Source organism: Onychomys torridus, chromosome 1 (assembly GCF_903995425.1).
Source record: "Onychomys torridus chromosome 1, mOncTor1.1, whole genome shotgun sequence".
NCBI lineage: Eukaryota > Metazoa > Chordata > Mammalia > Rodentia > Cricetidae > Onychomys > Onychomys torridus.
Genome location: NC_050443.1, coordinates 156,421,245 through 156,437,093, shown reverse-complemented (window position 1 = coordinate 156,437,093; position 15,849 = coordinate 156,421,245). Strand labels below are relative to the sequence as shown.

General features: G+C 42.9%; 1 protein-coding gene across 1 annotated transcript in view; it reads left to right on the top strand.

Moving 5' to 3' along the window:
* The window catches only part of Myof (myoferlin), a 152,165-nt gene that overhangs the window by 97,150 nt on the left and 39,166 nt on the right, over positions 1-15,849 (top strand). The window contains 8 exon segments of the mRNA XM_036168181.1: positions 1,417-1,580; positions 4,087-4,201; positions 6,165-6,270; positions 7,418-7,563; positions 9,766-9,939; positions 11,594-11,702; positions 13,391-13,468; positions 15,586-15,767. Coding sequence (XP_036024074.1) covers positions 1,417-1,580; positions 4,087-4,201; positions 6,165-6,270; positions 7,418-7,563; positions 9,766-9,939; positions 11,594-11,702; positions 13,391-13,468; positions 15,586-15,767 — 1,074 coding nt within the window.

Here is a 15,849-nt window from a genome sequence, read left to right as displayed (position 1 = left end):
ATGGCACTAGAACCAGTAGCAGTTTGTTGAATTGGTGCAGACCCAGCACACTAAGTAGGATACACAAACATGTGCGTGTTTCTGGATGTCTCCAAAGTCCTTCACGAGTGCCTGTTCCTGATCACCTCCTCCTACCCTGCCTACTGCTGCTGGCTCAAGGCCATACCCCAAAGCCACTGAAGGTCACCACCTCCACTCTTAGTGAAGCTCTGCTGTCCATGCTGAGGTTTGTGCTTGGATCTGATTAGCATCCTGCTGGCTTCCACGGTCCTCCATTCTGTATGTACCCTTGTCACACACGTCTAGTTTCATGCATCCTTGTCATAACCACTTAGGGGAGCCTCCTCTCAGGCTCAAACCCACACCCGAGACTCTATTGTGGTCTTGCTCCAATGCCATCAGGGACATACATTTCCTGCCTTCCTTTGCAGGTAAAAGCTTACCTGTGCCTTGGGGCAACCCATCTCTATAAGATCAACATCAGATAGACATACGACTTTGAGACCAAACAAGGACACCCATGACCCTGGGAAGTCTCACGCTCTTTCCATGGTTGAGAGCGTGAAGATCAGACCATCATGGATTTATAAATGCTAATTTAGAAGGGAATGGCCAGGGTAGCGAGATGGCTCAGTGGATACAGGTGTTTGTAGCTGAGGCTGACAACCTTAGATTATTCCCTGGGACTCACATGGTCAAAGGAGAGAATCAACTACCAAAAGTTGTCCTTTGATGTCCGTACAAATATCAGGGCTTGCACACACACACACACACAAATGTAATAAATTTTCTTAACTTAAAAAGGAACACTGTAAACCAGTCAGCAATTGCCACCAAACTTGCTTTCCAGAAAGTTCTTATTCTACCTGCCATACTCCAGAAGAGACTCAGAACCATTAAACCCCCATAAGGAAATCATGTTTCTGATGTATTCTTTGTCTACTGCCTGGAAAATAACACTATCAATTACTTATTTCTATGGATAAATGTGTCCAAATCTAAGCAGTAAACTAACAAGTAGACTTTACAAAATCCACACAGTCATAAGTTGAGGTCTGTTGTGGGTACTTCACTGACATCCTCCTGTTAAGTGCCATTCAAATAACGGAAACAACTCCCACGATGCATCACGGTTCTCAGAACACACAACTGTTTGCACACATGAACTCTAGAATAAGTGTAAGAAACCTGTTGTGCCCAGTTCACAGATGAGTACATTGAATCTTAGGAGGATGAGCAACTCACCCAAAGCCGCTGGAGCACGGGCAGGCCTGAAAAATAGGCCCTAAACTTGGGCCTGCAGATTTTTTGCTTTCTGTCATTATCTGGCACCAGATCTGGGAAGACTTGGATTTCATGGCTGGCTTGCTTTCTCCACCTCTGATAGTATTTCTCCATCATGTCTGTTTTTAACAGTATGAAAACCAAGCCCTTGTGTTTGGGAAATGGGGCACATCTGGACTGGTGGGACGTCATAAATTCTCTGATGTCACAGGAAAAATAAAGCTCAAAAGAGAATTCTTTTTGCCTCCCAAAGGTTGGGAGTGGGAAGGAGACTGGATAGTGGATCCTGAAAGAAGGTATGTGTTTGACTTTCTATGTCACTTATTAGTGTGTGTGTGTGTGTGTGTGTGTGTGTGTGTGTGTGTGTGTGCGCGCGCGCCTAGGTATTTGCTTGCCTTAGCACACATGTGTGCATCAGAAGACATCTTTTAAGAGTAAGTCCTCACCTTCCACTCTGTTTGTCCAGTGTCTTTTGTTTCTGCTGTTACGCTGTGTCTAGGCTAGCTGCTGCACAGCTTCTGGGTGATTCTCCTGTTTCTGTCTCCGTGATCTACATAATGAGTTCCAGGACAGCCAGGGCTACATAGACAAACCTGGTCTCAAAGAAAAAAACAAAACAAAACAAAAAGCTATGAAAGATATTTGCAGTAATGAGGTCATCAGTCACCATTTCCTGGATTCTAGCAAGAAGACACATGACTCTTGGTTTAGAAACAAAAGACTTGAATTGCCCACAACAGGAGTAATAGCTGAGTATCAACATTTTCTCTGATTCACTATACTCGCACTGAGTGACATGAAGAGGTCCTGCAGTGGGGTTGCTTTGAGGAGAGGAAGCCTGGGTTGATCTCAATCTTTTATGATGGGCACAGTAACATGATGGCCTCTTGCTCTAGACAGAGATGTTATCTTGGTCTTCTGTAACCACTCCACAGATAGTATCTTCGAGAAGCTGATCTGTCACAAAGGCCATCAGTGCTCAGCTGGCAAGATGTGCAGAAACTCAAGAGATTCAGGGAGAGCCGCCTCCAAACACGATAACATGGCCTTCACTTTGCAAACAAGGAAACAGATCTAGAGAGATTCAGTACTTGTCCAAAGGCACATATTCCTGTAAATGGTGTCTCTGGGGCTTCGGGTTAAGTCTGCCAGGACACCAGAACTAACACTTGGTCATGCTTGAACATCTATAAGAAACATTAAGGAGTAAATGTCAGAGAGGTGAATTATGTGGTATGTGGATTATATCTCAAAAGTTGTTAATAAAAAGAAAAGAAATATGTACTGGAGATATTGTATCTCAGTGGTTCATTGCTTGCCTCACATATGTCAAGTCCTGGGTTTGATTCTCAATATCCCCCCCCCAAAAGAAAATAGAGTAATAAAGGGCTAGTAGCTTCCTCTGAAGTCTGGGAGACCCCAGATTTCTAAATATTGCCAGCAGGGTTGGGGACGTAGCTCAGCTGGTTGAATACTTTCCTGGTATGCACAAAGTCCTGGTTCAAGCTCCAGTACCAAGTAATCCAGGTGTAGTGGCCAACACCTGTATTCCCAGCACTCGGAGGATCAAATTCAAGATTGTCCTCTGCTGTATAGTGAGTGCAAGGGCAGTCTGGGCTACAGGACATCTGTCTCAATCTTCAACCATCAGTAAGTAAATAAAAATGTGACTAGAGCTCCCTCTTCTGGCCACCTTGTGGTGGCACGCTCCGGGACCTGTATTGTAAGGTCTCCACTATAGCATGGTTTTTGGAGTCATGTACGGGCCTTAAAAAGGGAGAAAAATGAGCATGCTGTTTGTCCGGCCAGACTTAGTGCCCACACATCCTTGCTTCTGGCGCAGGACTGCTCGCTTTGTTTGGAGTTGTGGGGATTTGTGAGGAGAAGGTGGGGGTGTTGAAGTGGACAGAAGGAAGCGGGTGAGGACTGGAAAGGTAGAGAGGACTGTGACTGGAAAAACACAAGGCTGGGATGCCAGAGACAGTGGCCAAACCTTTGGATCTCCTCTGGGGTGCAGAGGAGTGATGGATGATTTCAATTTATGCAAATGGTTGGGGCTGTTCACTTTTTGATACCATCCCAGTGTTTGATTGCAGGGCGGGTAGAAATGGTAAAGGAAAAAGAACCTCATTTGAGGGTCCCTGGCAGAAAACTTCAGGCAAAATTGGAGCCTCCATGCCTGCTTCTGTGGGTTTTTGAAATAGCTTTAAATCCAAGCAAAAGCTAGCCAGACAGAGTCAGTACGGAACACTCAACAGCCCCAAAGGGTCTGGAATCTGAAATGAGCTGGCTTGAAGCTCTACTTAGAAACCATCAGTTTATGTCATGTAGAGCAAGCCATGGGCACACATTTCCACACAGTTTCACTCCATTTTTAAAATAGAAAGGACAGAGAGGAATATTTCCCTGTTCTTTGAACTATCAGCCAAGAGTTTTATTGAGAAAGAGCTGGAACGCCTATACTGCAACAGGAAGTGTGGAAGACGCTCTCTGTGCTCCCTGCAGGAACTGCTCCCAGTGCACTGCTGTTTTCCTGGCTCTGTCCTAATTACCAGGAAGGGACGTGCCAATGTGAACAGTCCTCTATAATTTAGGTCTCGCAGGCCCAGCTCCCCTCTCTAAATGAATGTCAAAAGCTTTTAGTTCAAAGTCAAACTTGGAGTGGAGAACCCAAAGGGCTCAAGCCGGAAGGGTAGTGGTGTCATTCCGAGCTGTAGGAATCTCCTGACAGTGTGAAATCGCTGAGGTTGCTGGTCCTGTTTCCATTTCTCCTCAGTAATAGGAGCCATCTCTCACCCACAGCCTCCTGACAGAGGCTGACGCAGGTCACACAGAGTTCACGGACGAAGTCTACCAGAATGAGAACCGCTATCCTGGAGGCGAGTGGAAGCCAGCAGAAGACACCTATACGGATGCGGTGAGCTACCTGCTCTCAAGAGGGACCCTCGTGTCCCATCTCTGTGCATCATGGGGACATGATCTACCTTCTCTTCTGCTACATCCTCACTTCCAAATAGTCTTCCATTTACAACTGAAGCCACACAAGTGCATGGTCATTACTTACATAAAAAAAAAAAAAAAAATCTGGGCCTCTGGCTAGACACTGCTACAGGATAAAGTTTGAGTTGTACATATTTTTTTTAGAGAAAAGTTTATTATCTAGCTAGTTTTTAAAATCATGGGAAATGAAATGTTCACTTTAAAGAGCCACATGGGCAAATAAAATAAAATAATGGAGCTGAAGGGATGTGTTAGCAGCTAAGAGCACTTGATGCTCTTGCAGGGGACTGGAGTTCAGTTCCCAGCACCCATGCCGGCAGCTCACAACCACCTATACTGCAGCTGCATGGGATCCCGCAACCTCCTGTGGCCTCTGTGGAGACTCTTATGCATGTGCATATGTTCACACACATCCCCATAAATAAAAATTAAAAATTTTCAACAAAATTCTTTAAATTTAAAAAAAATTCAAGCAGTGTTCAAGGAAATGAGAAATATCTCACCCTGCCTAACACTGTCATCTGTTAAATAACCACTGTTGTGCATTTCTGTTCACATACAAGTGTACTTTTTTCTCTTCTAACTAGAACTGTATTGTGCACATAGTTCTACAACACATATCTTCACCTAATGATATATTTAAGCACGAGTGTTGTACATGTGTGTAGAGGAGCACATGCAAGTGTGTGCACATGCATGTAGAGGCAAGGTCCACATGCCGTGCCTTCCTCAGTCACTCCCTGCCTCATTTGTTTTGAGACAGGGATTTTCAGTGAACCTAGGAGCCACTGACTTGGCTGAGCCAACAGGCTCCTGAGATCTCTTCCTCCCCTCATCCCCAGCACTAGGGTTACAGATGCAGACTTCCACTCCCGGCTTTTATGTGCATGCTGGGCTTCTGACGTGATGATTAACTGAACCAGCTCCCCAGCTCCAGGTCATCTTTGATAACGGCACATGCACAGCTGTGCACTTTGCTATAGGACCCTTTGGTCATTTATTTGTATATCTCATAGACATTTAGGGTTTGGTAGTTTGGAGTGAGTTTTTTATTTTGTTTTATCTTTGTTTTTTTTATAAAAAGATATGTCAGTGAATATTTTTATACAACCATTTTTACACAAGTAATGGAAGCTTTTGTCTAGAAAAATATCTTTGGAATTGTGTGTTCGGATTCTAAAGGATTTAAAAAACATTGTGATAATGTTGCCAAGTGGCTTTGCAGGGAAGGGTACACACTTATTTCCAGCAACAGTGTAACAGGGGACTTTGTCTCAGTACTGTTCCACTACATCATCTTTGTTGATCCCCAGACAAGAGATACCTGTTTGCACTTTGCATCCCTTAATTGAAAGTGAAGCTGAGTGCTTCCGTGTGTACAGTTAGCTTTACTTCTTTTACATGTGAACTTCCTACCATAACTCTTCGTGAGTTTTCATGTAAAGTCAGTGTTTCCTATAAATGTTGCTTAGCCTCACACCATCAGCATCACAAGCCTCCAGTGGCATTTCCTGAACTTGAACACATGTGTCTTAATGCTTGATATGTTCTCTGTGTTGTTTTTCCCTGAATAAACTCTCATAAAGATGGATGGCACCACCAAATAGTATTAAATGAGACCATATGAGATTGCTAATGTTCGAAATTCACGTGGTGCAACTTAATACTATTCTTTAATAGTAACACAGAAGGTACTGGACTGGTGACGAGTGATTTTCATGTAGCATTTGTATGTAAGTAAAGATTAGAGTTTTTCAGAATAGAATGAATCTTGAAGATGGTATTTATAAAGATATGCAGGTTCTGTAGTTAAGTATCAGGAAAGCTTCCTCATCTTTGGATCTCATTCACGTCTGTCTGTCTGTCTGTCTGCTGCTCAGAATGGAGATAAGGCAGCATCACCCAGCGAGCTGACTTGCCCTCCAGGTTGGGAGTGGGAAGATGACGCATGGATATATGACATAAACCGAGCTGTGGATGAGAAAGGTAACGTGTACATCCGTTTGCCTGAGTGTGAGTATGCAGAAAGGCCTTAGTTAACCAGAGCAAAGGTTCCATGGAAGGAAGAGCCCTACCTTCACTGGTCTATGACAGTTAGGTCAGGTGGTGTTATACGTGACTGTTCAAATGAGTGTCGTCTGACTCACAAATAGATGGACAGAAGGTGGGGGAAGAGATGTTAGAAGTGGAAAATGGAGATGATGGGACCAATGAGCTGCACTTTGGGGTACTTAGAAATCCAGAGAAAGAATAAAGGAGAGATCTAGAGTTTGGATTTTCTCTCTTCTAATCACACTCCATAATCGCTTTGGGATAATCAAACTTAGAGGTCCTAAAACTCAGGCAGGAGAATGGCAAAATGTCTTATATGTCATCCCACTGGCAGTTCTGTGATTGACATAGCTTTAGGTATAGCAGTACTTACCATTCTCTACAAATAGTCAAATCAGATGAACTTACCATTTGGAACCATCAAGAGGAAAAATATAAATGATTCTTTCCTTTAATACGTGATTATACATGAGCAGAGTAGGATTGATACACAAGACTCCAAATGGATGGTGAATTCTACATTGATTGTGATGCACACACCAAGTCTTATCATAATGGCAATTATTGAGCAATAACTGTGTACCAACCAAATAGTTGTGTGTGTTTTACCTCTTAAGGCTGTCAAGTTGGAACATAGAGAGGTTTACCAATTTGCAGGAAATGCTACTGAAGGGCTAAGACTGTACCTCGATAGCAGAGCACTTATCTGGTATTCACAGGGCCCCGGGTTCAATCCCAAAGAAGCAGAAAAGTTACCCTGAATGTTGGGTTCAGAGGAAGTGGTTTTTGGTTTGGGAAATGTTTAGATTTTGGAATATTTGCACACATACACATATATGCATATGTACATACACTCATGCACACATACATACATACATACTTTTATATTGGTGGCATGACAGCACCCAATATTTCAGCATGACACACTTCATATTTTCAGATGATGCATGTTCAACCCTGTGACAGTAACAATACCAGAGAACATCTGTGAGCAGAAAGGAGCTACATATTATCTATCAAGTTATTTGCTGATCAGGCAGATGCTTCTCCTTGGAGTAACCATGCTCAAATTCTGTTGCAGGCTGGGAGTATGGAATTAGCATTCCTCCTGATAACAAGCCCAAGTCCTGGGTTGCAGCAGAGAAAATGTATCACACTCACAGACGGCGGAGACTGGTCCGAAAACGCAAGAAAGACTTGACACAAACAGCTTCAAGCACGGCAAGGGTAAGAGGAGCAGGAGGAGGTGCTGGACCGGGTGCTCTGCCTGCCACACCATGCAGAGTTCCAGCCGCACACATGGCTGTTCCTGCAGAGCCATTTGCAAATCAAGGATCTGATACCGGGATTCAGGGTTCTGCAAGTGTACCCTGCCTACTTGATAAGTTAGAAATGCCTCGCTCCAGCAGCTCTGGGGATGAGAACGGCCACCTGTGCTTCCACAGCCCCCCAGAAGATGCTGAGACAGTGGGTGAGGCCTTTGGAAGGGTGGAAAAGACTCTGAGGTTATGCTGGCAGAATAAGACAGTGGTGCTGATACCTCAGGACTTGGAACAAGATGCAGAAAAATTCAAACCTCGACTCTAGAGTCTTTCTCGTTGGTGAAATGGGAGCAAGACTTAGAACCGTCTGTCTTAGGTAGGGTTTTCTATTGCTGTGACAAAACACCGTGACTGAAAGCAGCTTGGGGAGGAAGACTTACTATTTCAGCTCACGTGTCCTGATCACAGTCCACCATGAAGGAAAGTCAGGACAGGAACTCAAGGCAGGAACCTAGAGGCAGGAACTGATGCCGAGGCTGCTTACTGGCTTGCTCCTCATGGCTTGCTCAGCCTGCTTTCTTATAGCCCAGAACCACCTGCCTAGAGGTGGCACCACCCACAGTAAGCTGGCTCTCCCACATCAATCATCAATCAAGAAAATAAATGCCCTCCAGACTTGCCCTTAGGCCAACCTGGTAGGGACAGTTTTCATTTGAGAGTCCCTCTTCCCAAATGACTCTAGCCTGTATCTAGTTGACACAAAACTATCCATACCCTAATTAAATTAGGGTATTACAAGGATTTAAACTGCATAGTAAATTAGGTGGAATAACAATATGAAATTAATAATAAATGGTATATTTTACATGTCATTTAGAATTCTCAGCACACATATGCATCATGCATAAGCTATAAGGTCTGGGATGTTGCTCATTCTGCGGATGGTGTTCATAGCCATGAAATAGACTTGCTGTAGGTCATATCTCTAGAAAGTGGCAGAGATGACCTTTGAACGCAGGTTAGACTAATACTAAACAGAAACTCTTCCTATTATTCTAAAGGCTCCACTCTAGTTGGTGTCGTGAAGTTACATTTTATTCAGTGATGATCTCCCAGGGAACAAAAATAGAGCTACATCATTTTGGTGTCCACCTTGCTTAGCAGCCTGCTCTCAGTACAAGGTGTGGTAGAATAAATGTGTCTTAAATACAGCATCGTCCCACCCTGATAGGGTGAGAAATTCCTAGATGTGCTTCCCTTTCCCTTTCCACATGAGCACCAACATGACTTGGGAAGAACACTGGGCCACTGGTCAGAAACCCTAGGTCCATTCATGAGCCATGCTGAGACTTCAATCATGTCTCTAACCTGCTTCATTTTCAGCTACACAAAATATGCCATTGTCTTTATTCACACTACCACAGAGGAAGTGACAAGATCATATGAACCCTGGGTTTTATGTTTATTTGAAATGGGGGAAAAAAAAGACCACAATCCTACATGGAGCTTTTATTTCTAAATTCATCAATAATATCCAGTATTATTTCCCATTTGTTCAATCTGGGTCACACCTATAAGACAGTTACATAAATTTTTGTCCACTCAAATGTCAAATACATGGAGGCAAAGGCCACGTCTATCCTTTTCTTCAGAGTTACCTCAGCCTTGAGGACTATTTCTGAAAACAGATCATGTGCATATAAATCATGTTAACTTAAGAGTCTTGCACTTGGTTAATAGTTACCATAGAGATAATTAATATATCTGGTCTATCACACCATCACGAATTATAGTAGCTTTTAGCATAAACAAGACATTTAAATCCCAAGGGATGATACCATTTTACCCCATATATAAAATGCAGATAGTAATTCTTCCCAAAAAATGCATCGTGTGTTCTTGTGAGCTCAGTCTTAAGAAGAACCCACTTTCATGCACTCCCATGTCTGAATGGTTGCTACAGTTGCCTCCCTGTAGCCCACAGTCTTCCAGCTCCGCCAGGTCAGAGCTCCCATCCATTTAATCTCTGTAGTATCCGTGGCTTCTCACATAGTACTTGACAGAGAGTGGACTCTGGTGACCTCAATTTGTCCATTGACCCAGTGGTCTGCTTTATCAATATGAGGAAGATTATTATTTCTCATTAAAAGGTATGGCTCTGTTTTAGGCCATGGAAGAATTAGAAGACCGGGAGGGCTGGGAATACGCTTCATTGATTGGCTGGAAATTCCACTGGAAACAGCGCAGTTCAGACACCTTTCGCCGCAGACGCTGGAGGAGAAAAATGGCTCCTTCAGAAACACACGGTGCCGCTGCCATCTTTAAACTTGAAGGTGCCCTTGTAAGTAACCAGAAGCCAAAGGGTGAATAATACTGGTGGAGAGGAAATGTGTGAGTGATGTAGGAAGCACAGCCAAGTCCAGAGAGGCCCATGTAACCTCAGTGCTGCACGACTGTGAAGAGGTTGTAGAAAAGGTGTACGCTCTGAGTGTCCAATGACTTCCATCTTAGGAAGAAACCACTACTGCAGGAGAGGTCTTCAGAGAAGTACTACAGGAACATCTATTTCTTCCAGAATTTCCCAGTATGTCTGCTAGGGCCCTGGTTTCAGGAAACATCCAGTAATTTCACAAGCACAGCTGGCTTGGAAATTGTAGTTATTTAACAGACCAAAAGAGCTGAATATACAGACCCAGGTGGGAGAAAAGCAGGAGGATGGCTCACAGAGTTAAAAAGTGATTCAGATGACGGCACAGGTGGGGAGGTAGTGTAGGGTGGGGGTGCGGGTCGGTAGAAGGAATAGAAACAGCAACAGGTGATCTGTGCAACATGGCAGCCACGATCCATTTCCATGGATTGGGGAGACGGCTCAGTGGTTAAGAATGTTTGCTGTACAATCCTAAAGGACACAAGTTTAGGTGCCCAGTACTCATGACAAAAATCTGGGTGTGTGTGGTAGTGGGTGACTGTCACCCCAGCACCAAGGAATGGGGAAGTGGTGGCAAGTGGGAACAGGAAGGTCCCCCAGGCTCGCCACTGTCAGCCGATCTAACCAATAACTAGTGAGCTCCAGTTCAACACGCCCCATCTCCAGGGAATGAGAAAGCAATAGCGCAGGACACGTGATGTCCTATTCTGGCCATACGCACAGCTGCGCATGGATACGTACACATAGGTGCACACACATCCCACTCGCACAGACACACAGGGAGGAAGGGAGAGGGCAGGGGAGTGGAGAGGACCATTTCCAAGCACAGTCTGTTTTCTCCTCTGCACTCCGACCCCACCACACTCTACTGCTCCCTGTCCTCCTTCTCCCCGCCTTGGAGAACAGCCACTATTTCCCCATTATTTCAGCAGTAGGCTTTGGTAAACCCAGACTTGAGGCTTCCACCTTCTCCTCACCTTCTAGCGGGGTGACTCTGAGGAGGTCACTCACTGTCCTGCGAGTTACTCGCCTTGGAAAATGGAGTGGTTCATGATAAAATCTGTCCTCAAAACCGCGGTTGCTGCTGTTTGTTAGTCTCACCTCTTGGCTTGCTTGCTTTTAAGTTGTGGTGGTAATGATGAAGATGGTGATGATGATAATGATGATGGATCATGGTGATGATGATGGTGATGATGGTGATGATGATGATGGTGATGATGGTGATGATGATGATGGTGATGATGGATGATGATGGATCATGGTGATGATGATGGTGATGATGGTGATGATGATGATGATGATGATGGATGATGATGGATCATGGTGATGATGATGGTGATGATGGTGATGATGATGATGATGGTGATGATGATGATGATGATGATGGATGATGATGGATCATGGTGATGATGATGGTGATGATGGTGATGATGATGATGGATGATGATGGATCATGGTGATGATGGTGATGATGATGAAGGTGGTGATGATGATGATGACAGTGATGGTGATGGATGATGGTAACGATGATCATGATGATGATGAAGATGATTTCCTCCTACTTTAGGGGGCAGACACCACAGAGGATGGAGATGAGAAGAGCTTGGAAAAGCAGAAACACAGTGCCACCACTGTGTTTGGAGCAAACACACCCATTGTTTCCTGTAATTTCGACAGTAAGTTTTAAACACAGCAGTGAATTCGACAGTAAGTTTTAAACACAGCAGTGAATTCTGCATCTGTGACTTTCATCTCTAGAAAACTCTTCAGATCATCAAATGTGATAAAAAATTTCACTCAGCTGAAAAGTGACTTTCAAGTTTTTCACTCAATGAAGATTTTTAAAATACCTTCTGAAAAACTATCATATTTGGGATGAAGAATGATTTAATACTGATTTTACTGTCTGTCTAAAGTATACTCATTCTAGCAAGAAAAACTCTAAATTACTATCTTAATTACAGAAAAAAGGCTAAAATTTTAAGGGAAATTGCTCTCAGTGTCAGCCTTCAAGAATTCCAGAATATTATTAATAATGACACATGTTTATGTATGTCTTAATATGCACCAGATAGTCAAGCAGTCATGGTTCTGGAATTCACACATTCATCACAATACTCTGATACCCCTCAAACTCTGTGTGTGTGTGTGCACATGCATGAGTGTATATGTGTATGTGTATGTGTGTGTGTGCATGCATGTATGTATATGTGTAGGTCTGTGTGTATGTGTTTGTGTGTGCATGCATGTATGTGTATTTGTGTGTGCATGCATTAATAAGAAGAGTTTGGAAAATGTTAAAAGTCAAAGAAACATTTAGCAGAAAACTATGCCAGACCTGAGTCTAACATAGTACTGAGGCCTTGCTAAGTGACTACTAGAGACCTGCACTCATTGGAGAGTCTGTGGTGAGCAGCTGTGCACTAAATCCAAGAAGTTCATAGCAGAACTATTGTTCTCCTGATTGCCATGCTGGCATTGGGATTGTCACAGCAGTTACTTATTTGATTTGATTTTATCTTTGGAAGGGGTTTCTGTATGTAATCCATGCTGCCTCTGCCTATTGCATGCTGGGATTGAAAGTGAGCAGCATCACATCTGGCATATAGTAGTTTCAAGTATACCCAGTTACACATTCCCCTGCCTCTTATATGCAGTAGCTCCACCTTAAGACTCCTCTGCCAACCTTGCTTGTCTCCTATTATATGAACATATATGTGATAAAGTTTAACCTATAAATTAGACACAGTAATAAGTAAATAGCAGTAACATGATAAATATGAAATGGTTATTAAAATGCACTATAATAATGTGCAGTATCACTACTCTTGTGCTTTGGCTTTTATTAAATAAATAAGGGTTACTTAACAACAACCCTACAATATGACTACATCAATCAGTTTGATAACTGAGATAAGGAACTACTGAGTGACTAATGGGCAGGCAGCATATACAGCATGGATACACTGGACAGAGGCACGGACCCACATCCCAAGGGAGATGGAACTGGGTGCTTTGAAATTGATCACACTAGAAGACTTGCAATATGAAACTTGTGAATTATTTATTTCTGGACTATTCCACTGTTTACATTGGAATTTAGACAAACATCCTAATGTTTGTGACCTGAGATTTACTATGGGAAGCAAAACCATGGATAAGAGGACCACTGTAAGTTATATATATATATATATATTTGTATTTATATATTTATATATGAAACCACTATGTTGGGAATGTTTGTGCTCTCTGCTGTGGGGAAATAGATAAGTGACCCACATGTCTGAAACACATAACCACCTCCAAACATTCCAGAACAATCTTGCTAACAGTGTCCTATTTCTTGTCACCCTCCTCTTTTCAGGAGTCTATATCTACCACCTGCGCTGCTACATTTATCAAGCTAGGAACCTCATGGCCTTGGACAAAGACAGCTTTTCAGGTGAAGGGAAATCCCTAACACACTGTTACATGGCGGGCCAGCTTGACTCTACTGCCCATCAAGTAGTTTTGTGTTTTGTTTTGTTTTCATTTCTTGTAAGAGAACCCTTTTCGTACAGAGACTACTTTGGTACATTAGAAGAAAATGGCCCAGTCATTACCTAAGGAATTACCAACTGCTTTAAGAACTGTTCCTGGGTACTAGAATACACAGGAGACACATGGTCCCTGGACACTAATAATTACTTTTTGAGCAATAAAGTGCTGTGAAGAACAACTTCTGTGCTCTCTCTCTGTGCATGGCTGCTTTTTAACCCTGGGTCCTACCTGGGCTGATTGGTAAATTAAGATTCTTTACATTTGTTGGTTGTGTTCTCAAGATGATAAAAAGGTCACACAGTAAACCCATGAACCTATAGCACCTGGCTGTGGGCCATATGTAGGTTTTTTTTTTCTTGCCTCCTCTACTGCCTACCCCCACCCCCACCTCCACCCCGACCTCAGCCACCTTCTATCACTATGTAACTATGAGGCCTCAATATCCTCACATTGGTGCTCCACATGGTTTTTGGCTGTGCTCCTTCCTCTGAACGTACAGATAGTAAGGGACCATCCTGGGCTATTAAGGGACCTTCCACTCAGAGATGTGCAAGCCAGCCAAGCTTACTTGGTTTTTCTATGGAGACAGGTCTTAAAACACTTGCCTAATACTATCATGTACTTGTATCAATTCTGAACTGTGTCCCAAGTATTCCTTTTAATCAGTATTTGTGAATAATTTCCTTCCCTAATAAATTAGACAAGATTAGCTAGATCTAGTCTATAAATTAGATCTTGATCTACAAATTAGATAAAGATTATCCTATTCTGTGGAACAAAGCTTCAAACATGTTTTGAAGACATTTTCAAATAGTATCCACCAGGGGGCACTCCCTCACTGTGGATCCAATTGGAATGTTTAGAAAACTGCACTGACATTTGCATAAAACTTTAAGCATATTTCTCAAAGTTGGAGGCACAAGATTTATCAGTGGAGCAAAATAAAAAAGTTCTAGTCATGTGATGGCTACCTGCAATGCTAAAAGCTCCCCCTTGCATACACAAGAGCTTCAAGTTGGACAGTATTTTATTGCTGGAAAAGGTCCCCTCTCTGGGAAACTGTGAAATGGCTTATTGTAATTATTTATCATGTAGGAGAACACAGAATACTTCTTGGTATAGAAGATTGGAAACAGTTTTCTGCTGTTACAAGTTGTAGATTCTGAGAGCAGCTGAGCCTTTCTTAATTACTGCTAGATTCTTAAAACCCAGCACTCAAATACAAAACTTTCTGAATAGATAACAGTAGAAGCTAAAGCATGAAATAAACTGGGTTTTGTTTTGTTTTGCTGTTGTTTTTGTTGTTTTTATTTTTTGAGACAAGTTTTCTCTGTATAGCCCTGGCTGTCCTGGAACTCGATTTGTAGACCAAGCTGGCCTCAAACTCACAGAGATCAGCCTGTCTCTGCCTCCCCAGTGCTGGGACTAAAGGCATGTGCCACCACTCCTGACTTATAAACTGGTTATTCATCAGTTTATCAAAACAGTAGAAACAAAAACATAAAAATAACTTGTATTTATCAGTGATGTAGATAATAGCTCTGTTCTAAGCAGCCTACATTTTTCACACCTTCTCATCTTCTCACTGGGAAACAGATACAACTTTCATGACACAGAGAAAAGAACCAAAGAAGATTAAATATTTAGGAATATTAAACACTTAGGAAGATTAAATATTTTTTCTTCCTGTCATGGGGGCAGGGGCTTGCCACTACATGCGTCTGGTTGCAAGGCTTACACTCTAGATCATGAAAGAGCGTGCACCTGATTAACCTTGATGGGGATAAGTATACTCCAGAGAGACACTCCTTTGCACACATCAGGGTCTCCCTTTAAGTACCTCTGACTCATCATGATACCTTCCTCTGTGATGCCCTGCTTTCTAGAGTCCTTGTCTTCAAATGGGTAGTGAAAGCACGTGACCACTATGTCCAGAGGAAAAGCCTTGGGAAAAAAGTGAGCTGTCCTAGAAAGGCAGACCTCGCGTGACTCTGTTGTTATCCCTTTTTCTGTCCGTAGATCCATATGCTCACGTCTCCTTTCTCCATCGAAGCAAAACCACGGAGATCATCCACTCCACCCTGAATCCCACCTGGGACCAAACAATTATATTTGATGAGGTTGAAATCTTTGGGGAACCCCAAACAGTCCTACAGAACCCACCCAAAGTGATCATAGAACTTTTCGACAATGACCAAGTGGTGGGTAATATGAAGTTTTAAGATGACTTGGGGACAGGGTAGAAGGCCGAAGCATTGCTTGATCAGGAGTTTGTGTGTGGTT